General features: G+C 37.9%; 4 protein-coding genes across 7 annotated transcripts; all 4 read left to right on the top strand.

Annotated features, from left to right (window-relative positions):
* Positions 1 to 161: 161 nt before the first annotated feature.
* Positions 162 to 2,477, top strand: LOC104701628 (hypersensitive-induced response protein 2). 4 transcript variants are annotated; one of them, XM_010472685.3, is made up of 6 exons: positions 162 to 373; positions 998 to 1,201; positions 1,303 to 1,423; positions 1,517 to 1,608; positions 1,702 to 1,798; positions 1,898 to 2,477. In XM_010472685.3, exons 2-6 carry the CDS (start codon positions 1,013 to 1,015, stop codon positions 2,254 to 2,256), a joined length of 858 nt encoding a protein of 285 aa, XP_010470987.1. In that variant the 5' UTR covers positions 162 to 373; positions 998 to 1,012; the 3' UTR covers positions 2,257 to 2,477. The 4 variants fall into 4 exon arrangements, with proteins under 4 accessions (XP_010470987.1, XP_019093015.1, XP_010470986.1 ...); XM_019237470.2 differs by having other exon boundaries at positions 373 to 494; XM_010472684.3 differs by having other exon boundaries at positions 373 to 637.
* A 555-nt stretch (positions 2,478 to 3,032) lies between these two features.
* LOC104750835 (alpha-amylase 3, chloroplastic) lies at positions 3,033 to 7,929 on the top strand. The gene is made up of 13 exons (XM_010472683.2): positions 3,033 to 3,515; positions 3,675 to 3,802; positions 3,912 to 3,966; positions 4,045 to 4,152; positions 4,248 to 4,356; positions 4,519 to 4,874; positions 5,297 to 5,940; positions 6,213 to 6,402; positions 6,589 to 6,695; positions 6,765 to 7,014; positions 7,098 to 7,220; positions 7,302 to 7,469; positions 7,575 to 7,929. Exons 1-13 carry the CDS (start codon positions 3,210 to 3,212, stop codon positions 7,731 to 7,733), a joined length of 2,703 nt encoding a protein of 900 aa, XP_010470985.2. The 5' UTR covers positions 3,033 to 3,209; the 3' UTR covers positions 7,734 to 7,929.
* Positions 7,930 to 8,521: 592 nt separating this feature from the next.
* Positions 8,522 to 9,901, top strand: LOC147925755 (uncharacterized). The gene has a single exon (XM_087492757.1). It carries the CDS (start codon positions 8,522 to 8,524, stop codon positions 9,899 to 9,901), a length of 1,380 nt encoding a protein of 459 aa, XP_087348883.1.
* On the top strand, positions 9,739 to 17,862 carry LOC147925754 (uncharacterized). The gene is made up of 2 exons (XM_087490232.1): positions 9,739 to 12,547; positions 12,591 to 17,862. Exon 1 carries the CDS (start codon positions 10,635 to 10,637, stop codon positions 12,153 to 12,155), a length of 1,521 nt encoding a protein of 506 aa, XP_087346358.1. The 5' UTR covers positions 9,739 to 10,634; the 3' UTR covers positions 12,156 to 12,547; positions 12,591 to 17,862.
* Positions 17,863 to 19,823: the final 1,961 nt, after the last annotated feature.

Here is a 19,823-nt window from a genome sequence, read left to right as displayed (position 1 = left end):
TCTTTCAATTTGTAAAACTAAATTAATCTTGGTTTTTAAAAAAAATCAAAGCTAGATTAGGGATTTTTTGGGTGAATTTTTCAATAAATCGAATGCCAAAATAATTATTAATGCTAACATAAATACTTGTAAAATATAATAAAATTCTTAAAAAAAGAATTGGATAAGTACTCTTAAAGTAAGTAGTCTCAACTAAAATCTCTTTTAAATAGAAACTAGATAATCCGAGGATTACTACCAAAAAAAAAAAAAGATAATCCGAGGATTACCAGGTTTGTCACGAAGGAATCCCAACAAAAAAAACCAAAAGATTTTATACTAATTTCGTTCATTATCACAAAATTGCTTAAGCAATTTCGCCCAACCTTCCTCGGTAATTTCCTCCAACTTGCTCTTTTTTTTTTTTTTTTTGTGTGTGTTTTGCTTTTGCTTATAATTTGCGACTTTGCTTCCTCCTCTGAACTTACGCAGCCGTATAAGATTATTCTCTTCTTGTGTGTAAATTTCTCAAACTCCTCTGTTCTTCTGTCTCTCTGTAATCTAATTTTGTTTCGTTACTCGTTGATTTTGTGTCTTTCTTTGAATCGTGGACCCTTTTGGACTCCATCAATCTTAGGGTTTCGTTCTTCGTGTAGTGGTGGGTTTTTTTTTATTTATTTCTTATTTCTCTGGTGACTGTTAGGTTTTTGTGTCTTTTTTTTTCAATTCTTAGGTCTTATTGTTCAGTTATGACCAAACCTTGAAATATTTTTTTAAGAGCAGAGTCAAAAAATTTAAGGTCATCTTGTAGAATCTGAGTCTACTTGTCGTTGAAATTTGCTTAAAGTAATGATTTTTTAAAACCCTTCTCTTTGACTTGATGTATTGTTTAGCCTTGACGCTTGTTGCTTACTTCTTGTTTTATATCACATAAACTAGTATTTGATGATGATTTGAGTTGTAAAGTTTTGGAATTTTCATGTTTTCTGATGTTTTTTTCTTCTTGTATTTGTTTCAGGAAAGAAAAAGAAAAATGGGTCAAGCTTTGGGTTGTATTCAAGTTGATCAGTCGAATGTAGCAATCAAAGAGACTTTTGGGAAATTTGACGAAGTTCTTGAGCCTGGTTGTCACTGTTTGCCATGGTGCTTGGGGAGTCAAGTCGCTGGTCACCTTTCCTTGCGTGTTCAACAGCTTGATGTTCGCTGCGAGACAAAAACTAAGGTCTCTTGATGACACTTCCATCCTCTATATATACTGTTTTTGATACTGTTGAAATGAAAGGTTGTGACTGGTTTTGGGATTCTTTGTTTATTTGTTTTTAGGATAATGTGTTTGTCACCGTTGTTGCTTCCATTCAATACCGTGCCAAACCTGAGAGTGCTCAAGATGCTTTTTACAAGCTCAGCAACACGAGGAATCAGATTCAAGCTTATGTCTTTGATGGTTTGTTTCAAATATCCTTCCTTTTTTTTGTGCTTCTTGATGTTCTTGTGTTTGCCTAATGATTAACTAATCGATCCACAATTTTTTGCATAGTGATTCGAGCAAGTGTACCTAAGCTGGATCTTGACTCAACCTTTGAGCAAAAGAATGACATTGCAAAAACCGTTGAGAATGAGCTCGAAAAGGTACATCTCATTGAGCAAAATTTTTGAATTTTCTGCTGAAAAGATTAATATACATAGATTAGACTCTTAACTGCTGTTGTGTATATAATATAGGCTATGTCTCATTACGGGTATGAGATTGTTCAGACACTTATTGTGGATATCGAGCCTGATGTGCATGTCAAGAGGGCAATGAATGAGATCAATGCTGGTACGCTCAATTGTTGTTGATATAAAAGTTCTCGACTTCTATAGTATATTTGCTGAGAATCTTGCAATGTTTTGTTCTGTTTCTTGATGAAAAAAACAGCTTCTAGAATGAGAGAGGCAGCAGGTGAGAAAGCTGAGGCAGAGAAGATTCTGCAGATCAAGAGAGCCGAGGGAGAAGCTGAATCGAAATACCTTTCAGGTATGGGTATAGCCCGTCAGAGACAAGCCATTGTGGATGGTCTGAGAAACAGCGTGCTGGCCTTCTCTGAGTCTGTTCCAGGAACATCTTCAAAAGACGTGATGGATATGGTTCTGGTGACTCAGTACTTTGACACATTGAAGGAAATTGGTGCGTCTTCAAAGTCAAATTCGGTGTTCATACCTCACGGTCCAGGTGCTGTTAGGGACATTGCTTCACAGATCAGGGATGGTCTTCTTCAGGGTAACGCTGCTGAGTAGAGAGAGAGGTCTCTCAAAGTACTAAAGCTTTTCAGGGGTTTAGAGAGTTGTGTTTGCTACTTAATAGTTTCTTCTTTAGCGTTTGATTTTTATATCTACGAAATCTATATGGAGTTCTTCAAATATGTTTAGGCTTGTGCGACTGGTTTGTGGATATGATTGGTTTTAGTGTGATTTATTATTTTTCATGATTGTTTTCTATTAAAAATATGTTTTTCATCTTTATTTTGTCTTCTCTTCAATATTGTTTTCTGTTTCTGTTAAGCATACGCTATATGCTATATGGAAAAGAAAAAAATGAAAAAAAAAAAAAATCATCACTCATAGGATTACAAAATGAATATTTTGGTATATTTTTCATAAGTTTGTATTTGAATAATGAAATTATTGTGATTGTAGAGCATTAATAAGTTTTAGTTGATTATAAGAGCCCAAAATTTTCAAAAGTAATAATATAATTTCCAAAATATGGAGAAAGAAAATAGCGTTTTTTTTCAAAAGAAAAAAAAGAAAACAAATTAAATAACTTGTTTAACAAAAAGTTGTTACTACTTTTTAGATGTTTACGATACTAACCAATGAGATCTTTGCTTAACGATTCAAAAACTAAACAACCATCGCAACTAAACACAAAATCGTATTAAAAAAAAAAAAAAAAAATCATAAATATATATTAAGTTTGCCGACGGGGCAGAGATCACGAAAAAGTATGGCCCACATAAGCTTACGTGGCTTATGTTTTAATTATTTAAGTCCACGCATTACTCGAACTCGAATGTCGATAGAGGGATCTTCCCTTTCAGCAATCCTAAAAGTAATTTATATATATATATTTTTTATTGTATATTAATTTTCAACGACTCTTAACCTCTCTTCTTCACTCTCTCGCTTCCAAAAAAAAAAAAAAAGAAGAAAATATCTTCTCTCTTCTCTCCGCTCACGAAGCTGCTGCGATGTCCACCGTTCCCATTGAGTCTCTTCTCCACCATTCTCATCTTCGTCACAACTCTAGAACTTGCCGCGGAACTAGAAGCTTCTCGCCTTGCTCTTTGAATCTCCGTTCTCGTTTCACTAGTTCCAACAAATTACTAGTACTAAACTCATCGATTGGTTCCGCCACGAGTGCCTTAGGTTTTCGCAGCTCCAAGTCCGTCGTGATTCGTGCTAGCTCTTCCGATACTGCCGTCGTGGAAACCTCTCAATCGGAATCGGATGATGTAGTTTTCAAGGAAAATTTCTCTGTTCAGCGAGTCGAAAAGGTTTTTTCTCAATCCCCCGTATCACACTCACATTTGTTGTTGTTAGTTGAATCGAGTCGATTGATTGATTTGTGTATCGACGAGGTTAAAGATCATATTTGTGTCGTGTGTTTTTTTTGATGATACATATGGGTTTTGATTTCGATTTTGGAATGATAGGCAGAAGGAAAGATTTATGTACGATTGAAACAAGTTAAAGAGAATGATTGGGAGCTGAGTGTTGGATGTAGTATTCCTGGGAAATGGATTCTGCATTGGGGAGTTTCATATGTGGGTGATACTGGAAGGTCCTTTCCTTTTCCTTTCTACCTTTTGTTTTTGGTATCCTCATTATAGTAATGGACTAATGGGGAAAATTTTATTCCCTTGATGTTCTCTCTACTTTGAATTTTACAGTGAATGGGATCAACCTCCGGAAGATATGAGACCTCCTGGTTCATTTGCCATCAAGGTACTGGTAGTACTGTACTACTCAACATTTGCCTTTTGGTTTTCGATGGTTGTAGCACTTTTTTTAATCTTGTATTAGGATTATGCTATAGAGACACCTTTGGAGAAGCTATCCGAAGGAGATTTTGAAGTTAATATTAATCTAAATCTGGAAAGCTCAGTAGCAGCTCTCAGTTTTGTTTTGAAGGTTCTCTTTCTTAACCCTTTGCTATATAAAGATGTTTAATTATTCGTTTGCCCTTAGTTGTGTTGTGCATTTATTTGGGACTGTTTGTTTTCCAGGACGAAGAAACTGGGGCATGGTATCAGCACAAAGGGAGAGATTTTAAGGTTCCTCTTGTGGATGATATTCCTGATAATGGAAATTTGATCGGAGCAAAGAAAGGGTTTGGTAAGTGGCTAGGATTATTATATCTACTACTGTTATCCAGACTGTAGATTTTTCATTCTTATACTTAGGCTTTCCTTTACTTTTTAATGTAGAACTATTCTTTTTCAAGTTACTTTCTTGAATCTTCAAACTGATCGAGACTTGCTTCTCTTGGATCTCTAGGTACCATTGGGCAGCTTTCAAACATTCCTCTCAAACAAGAGAAATCTGGTGTAGAAGTTGAAAAAGAGAGCAAGAGCGCACCCGATTCTACGATAGAAAGGAAAGGTCTTCAAGAGTTTTACGAGGAGATGCCAATTAGTAAACGTGTTGCCGATGATAACTCAGTCAGTGTCACTGCAAGGAAATGCGCTGAAACATCTAAGAACATTGTATCAATTGAAACCGATTTACCGGGTGATGTTACTGTCCACTGGGGAGTTTGCAAAAACGGCAGTAAAAGATGGGAAATTCCTTCTGAACCTTACCCTGAAGAAACATCCTTGTTTAAGAACAAGGCATTACGCACTCGTTTACAGGTACGTGTAGAAGTATGGTCCTTGGCAAGATTCACATGTTCAGATTTGAAAATCCTGGAAAATTAGTTTTGTTGTGTCTCTGTAATTTCAGTAGGTGAGATTCAAATTAGTTCTTGGTTAACACCTGGCATATTGGTAACTGTCCAGGCAATTTTCAGGTTGTGCATGCCTGGTTTTTAACTTAGCATTAGGATGGTTTGCAACATAATGCATTTAGTTCTTTATTTTTGCACCCTATCAGATATGGCCATCATACTTATACTACATGATTCTGTCACTATGTCTTTGCGGCTGGTTCCCGACATTTTTTGGGCACCTAGAGATCATTTTCATGTGTCATATTGTTTACCTTTCCTATTAGAATATTTTCTGCTTCTATCAGTGACATTATTTAAGTGTTTATGCATATGAACATTCTGCAGCGAAAAGAAGATGGAACTGGATCGTTTGGATTATTCTCTCTGGATGGAAAGCTTGAAGGGTTATGTTTTGTTCTTAAGTTAAATGAAAATACTTGGCTAAATTATAGGGGGGAAGACTTCTACGTCCCTTTCCTTACTTCAAGTAGCTCGCCCGTTGAAACTGAAGCTGCTCAAGTGAGTGAACACACGCCAAAAACAGATAAAGAAGTGTCTGCTAGTGCATTTACTGATGAGATCATCACTGAGATTAGGAACTTGGCCATTGACATCTCCCATCATAAGAATCAGAAGACAAACGTAAAAGAAGTGCAGGAAAACATTCTACAAGAAATTGAGAAACTGGCTGCGGAGGCATATAGCATATTTAGAAGCACAACTCCAACTTTTACCGAGGAAAGTATTTTAGAATCAGAGGATGAAAAGCCTGAAATTAAAATCTCCTCAGGAACCGGCTCCGGATTTGAGATATTATGCCAGGGATTCAACTGGGAGTCCCATAAATCAGGGAGATGGTACTTGGAACTTCAAGAAAAAGCCAAGGAGTTAGCTTCACTTGGATTCACCGTTCTGTGGTTACCTCCACCGACAGAATCTGTGTCACCTGAAGGGTACATGCCTAAAGACCTGTATAACTTGAATTCCAGGTGAGCTCTACATTTTGACTTAACTGTCTATTATCGCTTAGTTGCTTAAAACTTCATCATGAATCTGGGGTTGTTCAATCGTCAAATGGGATTAAATGAACTTCTGGTTGAATGCTGTTTTTGTTGTCTTAAATGCATGGTCAGTTAGAGTGGAGCTGTTTTTGTCTTTTGACAGTGACAAAATGCAGTGGTAGTGTGTATCAGATAAGAAACAATATAGTAGCATGTATCTGATACCTGCTTTCCCACTCGTTTTTGTTGCTAACTTTCAGATATGGAACTATTGATGAGCTGAAAGATACTGTGAGGAAATTTCACAAGGTTGGGATCAGAGTTTTAGGTGATGCTGTTTTGAATCACCGCTGTGCACACTTCAAGAATCAAAATGGTGTATGGAATTTATTTGGAGGACGTTTGAACTGGGATGATAGGGCAGTAGTTGCAGATGACCCTCATTTTCAGGTATATTTCCCCTTTATATAAATAGAACTTCGATCTTATTGCTATATAACAAAATGCAAGCAAATTCTTTGATAGAAAAATGTGCCTTTTCGCTGAAGTATACTATATTTGATTTCGGGTAATGCTTTTGAGGGAGATAAGATGCTAATGGTCTCTATTATCCTTGATGGTAATTCATTGATTCAGGGTAGAGGAAACAAGAGCAGTGGAGATAATTTCCATGCTGCTCCAAACATAGATCACTCACAGGACTTTGTTAGAAAGGATATTAAGGAATGGCTATGCTGGATGAGGTAAGTTCCCCTGTTATTTCCTTGTTATCTGCTGATCGGTTATGATGTCTGATTTCGATTCACATGCAGAGAAGAAGTTGGGTATGATGGATGGAGGCTTGATTTTGTAAGAGGGTTTTGGGGAGGTTATGTGAAAGACTATATGGATGCTAGCAAACCGTACTTTGCAGTTGGTGAATATTGGGATTCCCTTAGTTACACGTATGGAGAAATGGACTACAATCAAGACGCACATCGTCAGAGGATTGTTGACTGGATTAATGCAACTAGTGGAGCTGCTGGTGCTTTTGATGTCACAACCAAAGGAATTCTTCATGCGGTACTAAAAATATCAATCTTATACCGTTTGATACGACATTGTTTTTTTTTGGTTAATAAGATCTGGTAACTTTCTGTGTGTAGGCTCTTCAAAAATGCGAGTATTGGAGACTCTCAGACCCAAAAGGGAAGCCTCCAGGTGTGGTTGGATGGTGGCCTTCTCGTGCTGTAACATTCATAGAGAATCATGACACTGGCTCTACTCAGGTTTTTGTTTCTCGCCATTTCAACTATCACCAAGTCTCTGTTTTAAAATGTTTTAATGATTATTTTTCTCTGTTTATAAAGGGCCATTGGAGATTTCCGGAAGGGAAGGAAATGCAAGGATATGCTTATATCTTGACTCATCCAGGAACACCGGCTGTGTTCTTCGACCATATCTTCTCAGATTATCACTCCGAGATTGCTTCTCTTCTCTCTCTCAGGAACAGACAGAAACTCCACTGTCGGAGTGAGGTAAAACTACTTTCAGGCGCTCACACTCTCTAAAACATATCTTACGAAATTCGATGGATCTTGAAACCAGCCTCATTTGTTTTCTTGTTTTTGGGACTTATAAAGGTGAATATAGACAAGAGTGAGAGAGATGTCTATGCAGCTATAATAGATGATAAGGTTGCAATGAAGATTGGACCAGGGCATTACGAACCACCAAACGGATCCAAAAACTGGTTTGTTGCAGTCGAAGGCAGAGACTACAAGGTGTGGGAATCATCTTAAGAAGCAGGTAATTTGTACGTTTGTGAAGTAGTAAGTAAATAAAAATTGTTCCTGGAGGAAAATATGTATATATTATTATTTAAGGGAAGAGCCAGAAATAAGATTTATTACATATATGTGATGTCGGGTGGTGGGACTAAAACCAGATTTAAGATTTGCCAAATTTTTACAATACTGAGAGAATATTTATATTGGATTGGATGCTTGTAGTATAGTGTATGCATATGAAGAATACTTGTTTAAGTGATTAGGTGGAAAAGGTAGTCAATAGGATATACTTTGTTCACTGTAGAGCCGCGGTATATATTTCTTCTTCAGTTTTATAGTAGTAAAAAAAGATTAACATTCAACCAACATTCTAAAACATTATGTTAATAGGTTCTCGAGAGAGAGAGAGATATTTATAAATATTATTTAAAAAGAAAATAATGGGAAATATTCAAAGTCTTTTCCTAATAGTAATACTGAGAAAATGTTTACTAAACTAGATATTCACCAGAAAACTAATTATAATGGAAAAGACATTGTATGGAATGGGTTTTTTTGCTTAGGTCTCTCTTGTTCAACTAGAGGGTCTCTTCTTTAGTGGAAAAAGGTAGGTTCACCGGAATATCTTGTTATTTCGCCGGATTTCGGGAAGATTTAGTCTGTTAGACACAATTTTGGGGAGATCTTTTCATATCTTTTTGAATACTTTAACCTAGTTCATAGGGTTTTGATCGCCGTCACCTATTCTAACCGGTTTTTGCGACTGGTTTTGGTTTCTGCGTTTTTTGGAGTTGCTTAACATGGAGTATGCTTTAGACAAAGCGTTGGAAGAGATGTCCTTAGTAGATGACGCACCAATCGTGTTGCAGAAGTTACCGCAGTTTAGCTCGTGTGTCCGTAATAAATGTAGCATCATTGGTCGTCTTCTATGTCCAGAGAATCAGAAGATGTCCAAATTGATTCATGAGATGCCTAAGCTTTGGAGAGTTTATGATCAAGCCAGAGGGATAGCTCTACCAAATGACGAATTCCAGTTTATTTTTGATTCGGAGAATGAACTCGCTATGGTGCTTGATACGGGAGCATGGACGTTTAATGACTGGAGTGTTACCTTGGAGAGGTGGGTGGAGAAACCCCCATCGGATTACCTGAAGATCCTACCAATCTGGATCAGGCTTCGAAACATCCCGGTGAATTTCAATACAACAGACACGATTAAAGAGATTGCACGACATATCGGTCAGGTTACTCATGTGGCTTTTGATCCATTGAAACCGCAAAGTAAGGGCTACGTCATGGTTTGTATTCTGTTTGATGTGACCAAGCCCTTAAAAAACTTTCGAGAGTTGCAACTCCCAACTGGTGAACTCATTAGGATTGGGATTAAGTATGAGAGAATCAGGAGACGGTGCTACCAATGTCACAGGCTCACTCATGACAGGGAACGGTGCCCTCTTAACCCCTCAAACCGACAACTAGCTGCTACGAGAGGAGTTAAAACAACAGCAATTGTTCCTCAAAGGTTAATACCGCGAATCAGTAAGGATGATCCCCTATTTGGGGTTCTCACTGATGATGATGTTGGCATTGATGTGGTTTCGGGTAAACCAAAAATTGCTAAAGATGTGCTTGATGAGATGAGACACTATCTTTATGTGGCTGACCCAAAGTTAAAGCAGCTACATATTGAGAGGGTTCGACAGTCAGTGTGGAACTTGGCAGGAAATCCGAAGAGTCAAAGGATGTGTTTACAACTAGAAGCTCCTCCTGTCATCACCACAGACGTGAATAAGGCTAAAGGTTTGGTGTTTAACTTTGAAGGTGCAAGCTCAGTCACAGCTCCAACATCAGATCGATGTGAGCCTATTAGAAGATCTGCAAGTGTTTTACAACGATTGTCTTATACTGATCAATCTGATGCTACTTCATGTGCTTCAGCTCCTGCTTTCCTCGACGATCCTACGGGTTTACGAACTAGTTTTAAAACTGGTTCTACCGGGATCCCTGCAAAGCAACCTAGTAAGATGAGAAGACCAAGTCAATGGAAGCGTAAAGCTCATAAAGCACAAGAAGGAGTGGACACTAAACACCCGGTTGTTGCGATTGAGACAGAGGAGGTCGTGGCAATGAAGAGAAAAGCTGCAGATAGGAATGCAGACTCAATTAAAATGGCTAAATGAGACAATCAAGAGGTGGTTCCAAATGGGGAACCGCCGCTGCAATAATGAGTTTCATGAGCTGGAATTTTCAAGGTTTGGGGGGCGACTTGACAATTCCAACACTGCGGGACATGCGACGACAGCAATTAAGCGTTGCAAAGAGCTTGACAAGTGCACCTTGAATGACCGGGATAAACATTACAACTGCATTGAGAAGGGTTTATTGCCCCATCCTTAATACAAAAAAATTCGCACAGATGGCTTCCGGCAAGGCATGGTCCACGGAAATTTTTCGCACATATGCATCTTTTCATGTCACGTGTTTCCACATCTGTTATTTTACAAAACCCAGAAGTAAAATGTTCAGCTGTAGGCTTGTATAATAACATTTAGATAAACAAGTAACACAACAGGTCTAGAAGAAGAACACATTTGACTTTTCAAACTCAAATTATAATCTCTCTTTCTTTTTGTATATCTTTAGAGAGATTACACTAATGGCAAACCTGAAGCGCTTCCAAGGAATTAATTAGGATATTTGTGATTTGCAGCAGCGAAAGACGCAAACAATATGAGATTCGAGAGAGAGAGAGATATGAATTTCTTGGGGTTCGGTATAGTCAACAATATATAATACAGAAGGCGATAAAAGAAGAACGACCTAAGACCCATCGACACCGTCGGTTGGCCTCACGCCGCCGACGAGAATCTCTCCTTTCTCCCCCCTCTTCCTTTCTGCCCCCAGAACTCCTCAATGTCACAATCTGAGCCACCAGATCCGAAGGAATTAACCTGCAAAGGACCAACCTCGATTCCAGATCTAAACAAGGTGTCTTCGGACCAGTTCAGATCTGGAGCAAGCTTACCCTCGTCTTATCCACCTCCACCTCCTCCTCCATCCTTGTTGATTGAGAATGGTAATGTATCCCCTGACTCTACACCTCCAATTTCTGAATCTTTACCTCTTCCTCCTCCTGCGATTAAAACTCCACCGGTAATAGAAGATACTGAGCTAGTCTGGGCAGAAAGGTTTGACACTAGTCTTAGGAATCTCACAAAGGCTGCTAAACCATCTTACACAGAGGATGGTACTCCGAGAGTTCGTGCTCCTGCTGCAGTGATACTTAAAGCTTCTGATACTTGGAAAGACCACATAGTGGCCCATTTCCATGGCAATCCTCCACCTCCTGGAAAAATATTTGTTGATCTTAATCCTATCTGGGGTAAAAATGGTCGTATAAACATTCGTTGTCTAGCGAATGGACTTGTGCTCATTTATATTCCTTCTGAAGCTACTCGGAAATGGGTTCTAGAGGTGGGATGTTGGCAAGCGGGGAACTGCCTTTTCACTGTCACTGCCTGGTCTCCGACTACTTCACTCACTCTAGTTAAGCTCATATCACTCCCAATATGGGTTATTCTTAAAGACGTACCTCCTCAGCTATATTCTCTCCCAGGTCTAAGTACAGTTGCTTCTGGAATAGGAGAACCTCTCCATACAGAGAAGTTTCAGTTGCCTCCTCTGACTGCGGACACTAGAATCAAAGTCGAGATACTTCTCAAAAAGGAGCTCCCTCATTCAGTATTGGTGGAGGATGATGATGGAAACGAGATCAGAATTTGGGTTGAATATCCTCGGCTTCCGCCAAAGTGTGATTACTGTAGTGAGTTTGGTCATCTCTACCACCGTTGTCCTTCTGCACCAGCTATTACCGTATCAATATCAGCTCCTCCTATACCTACAGGGAGCACTGATGAAAGAACTTCGGCTGATGCTTCTAAGGTTACTGCAATCGCACCTCTGGCTAATGTTGCAACTCCTGCTATCAACTTAGGAAATCCTTCGGTGCAAGAGTTCAGACCTAAACCAACCCATCGATACATTGAATCTCCTCCTGCAGACTCTCCATCGGAATGGACGATGGTCAAGCGTAGATCGAACTCACCTAAGAAAACTGATACTGCGAACAAGGACAAAGCTGCTATAATACAGGAAAATAGCACTGTAGTTATTGGTGAAGCTTCTAATTCTAAGTCTCAGGTGCTAGTGGGATCAACAGATTTGTCAAAGAATCATAGCACAGGAAGTTCTGTCCAGAGAGTTGGATTGACACAAGAGAAACAAGTGCATCCCGAAGGTTCTAATAGGAGGACAAGGGCTATTGGATCCTCATTGTCAGCCAATCCTAACAAGTCTAAGAAAGGGACTCAGAAGAGTGTTAAGAACTCCATCAGTGGACGCCCAGGGAAGGGTCGTCCCCATCATCACGCTTGAAAGCTTAGCTTTCAACACCTTTTGCCCATTGATGATGAAGATACAACTTTTTTGTTATAATATAAGGGGGTTAAATACCTCTAATAGACAACAGGAGCTTAAGAGATGGATTCAGTCTCAAAGACCTCATATAGGAGGCATTTTGGAAACTCATGTGAATCAGGAGAGTGCTGACTCTATTTTGACTAATACCTTCCCAGGGTGGAGATGGGATTCTAACTACTCATCTCAAGCAAGTAATGGAAGAATCTGGGTAGTGTGGGATCCTTCCCTTAAAGTGTTCATCTACAAAAAAACTGATCAGGTAATTGCTTGTGGCGTTTTTGATACTTCAACGAATCAGTCTTTCTCAGTCACCTTTGTGTATGGCCGGAACTGTATGATAGCTCGACGTGATCTATGGTTAACGCTTGAAGAGTTGCATCATTATAGCAGCCAACGTGATTTACCTTGGCTCGTCCTCGGTGACTTCAACCAAATTCTACAGGCACATGACCATTACTCTATGCTTTCCTATCCGCTTCCTCTATGTGGTATGGAGGAATTCCAGGAGTGTATAGACAATTGCGAGTTGATGGATATGCCTGGTCGAGGATCTTCTCACACTTGGTACAATGGACAAGAGCTGAATCCAATGACAAGGAAACTGGACAGAGCGATGATAAATGAAGCTTGGTTGGATACTTATCCTCAGTCAATTACCCTTTTTGATGCTCCAGGTGGTTCTTAACATTCTCCTATTCTAGTCACAACCTCCACTGAAGTCGAGAGGAGGAAGGTACCTTTCAAGTTTTATAACTTCTTATCTACTCATCCTGACTATGCAAGTATGCTTGAATCCGCATGGAACAGACCAATTTTGAGAGGTACATCGATGTATGGACTTTGTCAGAAGCTTAAGGAAGTTAAGATCGGTTGTAAGGCACTAAATCGAAACAACTTCAGCAATATTCAGGCTAGAACAACAGAAGCACATGAAGCACTATTAAGGATTCAATCTCAGGTCCTTAGCAGGCCAACTCAACAATTATTTCGTGAGGAGAAGGAACTAAAGAAAAAATGGTTGTTCTTGTCTTCGGCTGAAGAGTCATTCCTTAAGCAAAAATCGAGAATACGATGGTACTCACAGGGTGATTCGAACACGAGATTCTTTCACAAGTCAGTCAAGGCTCATCAGGCAAGGAACAGAATTTGCTACCTTCTCACTATTGATAATCACAGGATTTCAGAGGCGGTTCAGCTAAAGGAATTGATAACAAAGTACTACCAGAATTTGCTTGGAGTCAGGAATGATGCGGTATAACCGTTATCTGTTCCGGAAATCAAAGATCTCACTCCATTCAGGTGCAGCAATGAATTGGCAACCAAACTCCAACTTATTCCAACTCCTGAGGAAGCAACAAGCACGTTATTTTCCCTTCCTCGTAATAAGGCGCATGGACCAGACGGATTCACTGCGGATTTTTTTGTTAACTCATGGGGATTAGTTGGTCCTGATGTCATTGCTGCAGTCACTGAATTCTTCACAACTGGGAAGCTACTAAAGCAGACAAATGCTACCATTCTGGCGCTCATACCGAAGACTCTAACTTCAGAAAGACTGAACGAGTTCAAACCCGTTTCTTGCTGTAACACGATATACAAGATAATCTCAAGGTTGCTGGCAAGAAGACTAAAGCTCTTCACAAATCAAGCGGTTCAACGTAACCAGGTTGCATTCATTAAAGGGAGGCTGCTATGTGAGAATGTTCTCCTGGCTGCTGAATTGGTTGCAGACTTCAATAAGGAAGGACCTACCACCAGAGGATGCTTACAAATTGATATATCCAAGGCGTTTGATAATGTGGACTGGAACTTCCTGATCAACATTCTCAAGGCTTATGAGTTGCCTCTAGTTTTCATCAAATGGTTGGTTACATGCTTTACGACTCCATCCTTTTCAGTGGCTTTTAATGGTGAACTCATAGGATACTTCCCGGGGCAACAAGGGCTAAGGCAAGGTGACTCGATATCAGCTCCTCTATTCACTCTGGTCATGGACATTCTATCAAGGAAGCTCGACTTGGCTACTACACAAGATTTGACCAAGCCTCATCCGATGTGTATTGATCCTCTCATCACCCACTTAAGTTTCGCGGATGATCTTCTTGTGTTCTTTGATGGGTCAGAGGCATCCCTCACTGCAATTGTACAAGTTCTGGATCAGTTCAAGCAAGCTTCGGGTTTGGGAATCAATTTGGCAAAGTCTTGCCTCTTCCTGGATGGCAACAATAGAGAGGAAACTCGGAGAATGGCATTATCTCTCAACCTAGTCCATGGATCTCTACCAGTCAGGTATCTCGGTGTTCCACTGATCACTCAGAAGCTCACTCCTTTAGACTACAGACCTTTAACTGATAAGGTCAAGGCTCGTATCTCGGGTTGGACGCATCGCCACCTCTCCTTTGCGGGACGACTTCAGCTTCTACAATCAGTTATCAACAGTACCATCAATTTCTGGGCCTCCATTTTTATTCTTCCAAACAAATGTATTGAGGAACTTGAACAAATTTGTAGTGCCTTCCTCTGGAAAGGAGTTGCAAACTCTGCTCGTGGCGCAAAAGTCTCTTGGGAAGTTGTATGCACACCAAAAACTGCAGGAGGTCTAGGGCTTAGAAGGCTCATGGATTGGAACCACATATTTGGCTTGAAGCTAATTTGGTTAATCTTCTCCCAAGCTGGTTCTCTCTGGGTTTCATGGGTTAGGAAGCACCTTATTCGAGGAAGAAGCTTTTGGACTGCAGATTTCAGATCCTCAGGAAGTTGGATTTGGAGGAGGCTTGTTAAATTACGTCATTTGGCAAGACCCTTCATTTCATGTGAAATAGTATCTGGCAATGAAGCCTTGTTCTGGCATGATAGCTGGACAGGATTGGGGCCTCTCATTGATGTCATTGGAGATTCTGGTCCGAGAGTTACTGGTATAGGTCTACTCTCAAAGGTCTTCCAAGCCGTTAGGAATGGGGGATGGTCTATTACTCGAGGAAGGAATCCCCAAGTCCAACTACTGCACGAATGTTTGCAGAATCATCATCCCCCGTTGGCTCGAACTGGTGGTGATGAGTTTTCTTGGAACCTAACTCTTGATCAATCCCGAGGTACGTTCTCCTCTCTTAAAACTTGGAGGCACTTGCATCCGCCTGGTGATACGGTTAGTTGGCACTCTCAGATATGGTTCAAGGAGAGAATTCCAAAGATGGCGTTTATGGTCTGGCTTACGGTTTTAAATAGGCTAACCACAAGAGACAGGCTGCGGAGATCGAATCTTCAAGTCCCTTCCAACTGTCTACTTTGTCATTCAGGGGAGGAGTCTCGAGACCATCTCTTTTTCCAGTGTTCGTATTCAAAGGTTCTGTGGCTCGATTTTTTTGCTCCGTTCATACCATCTCAATCATCTACCTTCATGGGAACTCTGAGTTGGATCAAGAATCCTACCTCGAATAGGAAGTTCAATGTCATTTGCAAGATCGTCTACCAAGCTCTTATTTATTTCATCTGGACAGAACGCAACAGCAGACTACACTCACCCTCTTTCAAGTCCACGGATCAAATCAAGAAGGAGATACAACTATTGTTGAGGAGAAGAATCATCGGACTTGATAGCTCAAGCATTTTTACCCCAGCAAGTACTCCACAGGACACTTATCTCTATCTATGGTTCCAGCACTTCCAGAATTACGAATATATTTAAGCTAGCACTCTCCTTATTTATATGACTATTTATGTGAAGCTCCGGTGTAGAAACACTTAATCATATATAAAATAGTATCTCTTCTAAAAAAAGAGATTACACTAAAAAAAAAAAAAACAGGTCTAGAATTAGCAATCTTTTAGATCCTGTTTTGGTTATTACTACACCCTTTTTTGCAATACTTGATCAACTTTTAAATTTGATGAGTAGTCAATCAAAACCGAAAGGATGTTGATATATTAATGTTACCATCACGCAAATCAAAGATATAAAAATATAAGAAACCAGAAAAAACAAAAATAGACATAATTCACTCAAAGATCTTGAGTGGAGTATGGCTATTTTGTTTCTGGTTTTTTATTTTTATTTTGTATCTTCGGCTTGAGTGAAGAGATAGTAAAAGAATGTCTCTTTTACTTGTAGAAATCATATCGTTTTTCTTGTAGAAATAATGTTAATATCTAGAGGAACAGTACAATGGTTTAGCCAGTTAGCGAGCAATGTAATTTACCTGCATGTACGTGAACAGCGACATATACTAAAAATTCTATCTGGGTTGTCCAATCTAATTTGAAATTTATATTACTAATTTTATTCCAGTTTATATTGGTTGTAACACTTACATTTATTTAGAATAGTTAACGAAGTTCTCTTAATAAGTTATAAATATCAATAATTACATATATGTTTTCAGTAATCAAAATTATTTTTAAAAATCATTGTTATATATCATAAATTTAAGATATTAAAAAAACTAAATTATTACAAAATAAAATCGTTGGTTAAAAAGATTGGATAAGTTAAAAAAACGTTTGTAACATAAATTTGATATGTTTTAATATGTATTATAAAACCCAAACTTATATTAATATGTAAAGACTCAATACGAGGCTAAAATACTAATTTCTCTTCTAAAGTAATACTAAAATGTCTCATGCCTTTTATATGATTTAAATATATAACCATTACTGTTTTCTATTTTTAAGAGTAAACAAAAAAAAATCAAGTATATTATTACCTTTTACATGAATTAACAAAAACATGAGAATGCAAGTAACCACAAACAAAATAGCAGACTTCATGAATCTTCTGATGTGAATTATAATTAATCCTCTTACTTAGATTATTCTTAGGGTAAGGCGTATGTATATATACTCAGAAAAACAAACAAAAAAAGCTGTGTTAGTTCGTGTTTACGTATAGAAATATCACAAAATAAACTTTCTCGAAAAAATTACGTGTTTGGTATAAAACCCATAAGGGTCGTTGTGTACGCATCAAACATATAAAAGTTGTGCGTTTATGTGTTTACGTGTAAAACAGTCACGAAGCAATCAATGCATTTACGCGTGAGGTAATAATAAACAAAGGAAAGTTTTATTTTTTTTGTGTGCGTTAAGAACACATAACGTACACGTAATCAAATAAAAATTATGTGTTTATCAGTTAAACAAGACTTGTTGTGATAGCTAAATTTTCCATGTGTTAGCTCGATCCTTGCACCAACCATGAACAAAGCATTGGTTAATTGGCAGTCTGTGAGTTGTGCCCCATCTCAAAGGATGTCATGGACAAGATATTTTACTCGTCTTATCTGGTGATTTAAAGTTGGTATTGCAACTCGGATTGGGCCTCATGTCCTTTGACGTGCTGTTTCCTCACGGTTTTTTATTTTTTGTTTTTATTTTTTTCTTGGACAATCACTCATCACTTAAGAAGCAGGACGTGTATGACTGTATGCAGGAGATCCAAGTCTCCAACCATGGCAGTGACAACTTCGAAGTTCAAATGGGACAATGAGGAAGGCACTTATATCTTGTTTCAGCATTCTCCATTGCGAACCAGTGTAATTGTTTTATGTCATTCAGTCAGCGCTTGTATGTGGTGTACCCCGATTTTTCATGGAATACCAACAAACACATTGATGTAGAATATTACTTTTTCGTGATAAAATTCGTTACAGCTTTTCATATTGCAGCTAACCATCTTTTTCATGAATTTATTTTGAGGTAAATGTCATTATGTTTGTGATAAATTCCATTGTTATTCACTTGCTACATCTTCTATAGTTCTATTCTTACCTTGGAATAATTGGAGGACAAATTTCACTAAAGCCTGAGCCCTGAGGATCTAGTTCATGCGTTTGGTATTACTCGTGATAGCTAAATAAGTTGGATATGCGAGATCTTTTTGCACCTATTTGAACGGCTTATATATTACAGGGTACTTCGTGATTTTTTTTTTTTTTTCGACAATTAGGGTATTTCGTGATTATCAATATAATAAAAGTTGGATGTGTTTCTGTTCAGTGTTGACACATCAGCTTTTTGGTTAAAGAAAGAGTTGACACATCAATTAAAATAGTTACCCAATTAAACTATAAAGATTAATACAGCTCAATATTTTTGTCCAATAATAATCTTTCTCCATTCCACATCATTCCTTCTGCTTTTCGTTACGGGCTCAGCCCAATTACAATAGTGTCCAAGAAAAACCGTAAAAGAACCCAAATTAACCTGTGTATGACAACTGAGGAAGGTGACGAGCAACACACACTCAACACCAAAGGTAAGAAAAAGACATCGAAACCCTAATCGAAAGTCATCCAAAGAAAAGAACAATAGTCTCAAACCATTCTTGAAACAAGTGAAGGCTGCGAGTCTCTCAAATTTGATGCTATGTTTCAGATTTGGCTGCCAAATTGAACCTTAATATTCCACTCTTTTTTGTGTAGAAATTTCCAGTCTTTCCTTAATTCTAAAACTCAAAGGAATATTTAGATTAGAGGAAGCTCCCAATAAATCCAACGAGTCAACGACGATCCAACTTAGCCCCATAGTCCACCAACGAAGTGTGTGTTCAGACTCATTGGACGAGATCTGATTCTTGTCGCCATTAGAAAACTCTCAACCGTTGTTGTTATGAAACCTAGAGCTGGTGGGATCGTGGTGGGATCAAATCAGGGATATAGTGGTAATAGCTCGAGTGAGTCAGTTGTGGAGAAGACTGTGTTTAAGATAAAATTGAATTCTTTTGATTATTAGGCTAAAGGAGTTGAGAAGTTTTAAAGATTTGGATTTAAAAGAAGCTAGAACGTTGGTGAAGAAAATTCTTGAGATTTAAAAGCTAGATTCTGCGGTATAGTGCTACTTTTTCTAGAAAAACAAAACTATAAAAACATGTTTTACCATAATAATCCTATGAATTATGATTTTAAAAAATACAAAACATAAAAAATTATTAGAAAAAATTATAAAAATAAACCTGCGGCATAGCGCGTGTACTAACCTAGTATCTATAACTATTCTATATATGTGAAGCCATTTTCATTATTTTCCTTGCCTCTTTTTTTTTTTTTTGTAATCATCATATATATAAAAGTAAGGTTTCACTTTCTCCTTATTGGTCCACTTGGCAATGCAGTTTTAACAAAAAAAATATTTCTATTAAAACTTTAATTTAAAAACAATCAATTTTCACATTTAACTCACATAATATAAAACCGAAATCATATAAATTCCCCCTATAAATTATGCATTAACTTTATTTCTCCACTAAGTTGTATTAATCAATTGTATTAAAACAAAACAATAAATAAGAATTGTAACTCTCATTTTTCTAAATGTAATTTTTCATCATTTCTCTTCCTATAAATACTCATTATCTTATTCTATCACTCTTTCATTCTCTCATCTTCTTCCACTACTCTCAAATCTTTTTTTTTTTTTTTTTTTTTTTATATATATATTTTTGTTATTGCTGTTGTATGGGTTATAAAAAATCAAATCAAATATCATTGTAAAAGCTTAGTTTTAGAGTTTGTATGATATGTATATCTTATATATATTTTTTTAATCTTTTAAAAGGTTTATCTCCGTTTTCTATTTTATATTAACATCTTATAAGTCATTATTTTTATACTTTCTTACAATATTCAC

Source organism: Camelina sativa, chromosome 16, assembly GCF_030686135.1.
Source record: "Camelina sativa cultivar CO46 ecotype springtype chromosome 16, ASM3068613v1".
NCBI lineage: Eukaryota > Viridiplantae > Streptophyta > Magnoliopsida > Brassicales > Brassicaceae > Camelina > Camelina sativa.
Note: the sequence above shows the minus strand (reverse complement) of the source record. Positions and strands in the feature narration are given on the sequence as shown.

Bases quoted from the DNA above. Each gene is read 5' to 3' on its own strand.
- LOC104701628 (XM_010472685.3), top strand. From the start codon at position 1,013: ATGGGTCAAGCTTTGGGTTGTATTCAAGTTGATCAGTCGAATGTAGCA. The intron at 1,202-1,302 runs GTCTCTTGATGA...ATTTGTTTTTAG, and splicing joins GCTGCGAGACAAAAACTAAG to GATAATGTGTTTGTCACCGT. The intron at 1,424-1,516 runs GTTTGTTTCAAA...TTTTTTGCATAG, and splicing joins TCAAGCTTATGTCTTTGATG to TGATTCGAGCAAGTGTACCT.
- LOC104750835 (XM_010472683.2), top strand. From the start codon at position 3,210: ATGTCCACCGTTCCCATTGAGTCTCTTCTCCACCATTCTCATCTTCGT. The intron at 4,153-4,247 runs GTTCTCTTTCTT...TTTGTTTTCCAG, and splicing joins CTCTCAGTTTTGTTTTGAAG to GACGAAGAAACTGGGGCATG. The intron at 7,470-7,574 runs GTAAAACTACTT...GGACTTATAAAG, and splicing joins AACTCCACTGTCGGAGTGAG to GTGAATATAGACAAGAGTGA.
- LOC147925755 (XM_087492757.1), top strand. From the start codon at position 8,522: ATGGAGTATGCTTTAGACAAAGCGTTGGAAGAGATGTCCTTAGTAGAT.
- LOC147925754 (XM_087490232.1), top strand. From the start codon at position 10,635: ATGTCACAATCTGAGCCACCAGATCCGAAGGAATTAACCTGCAAAGGA.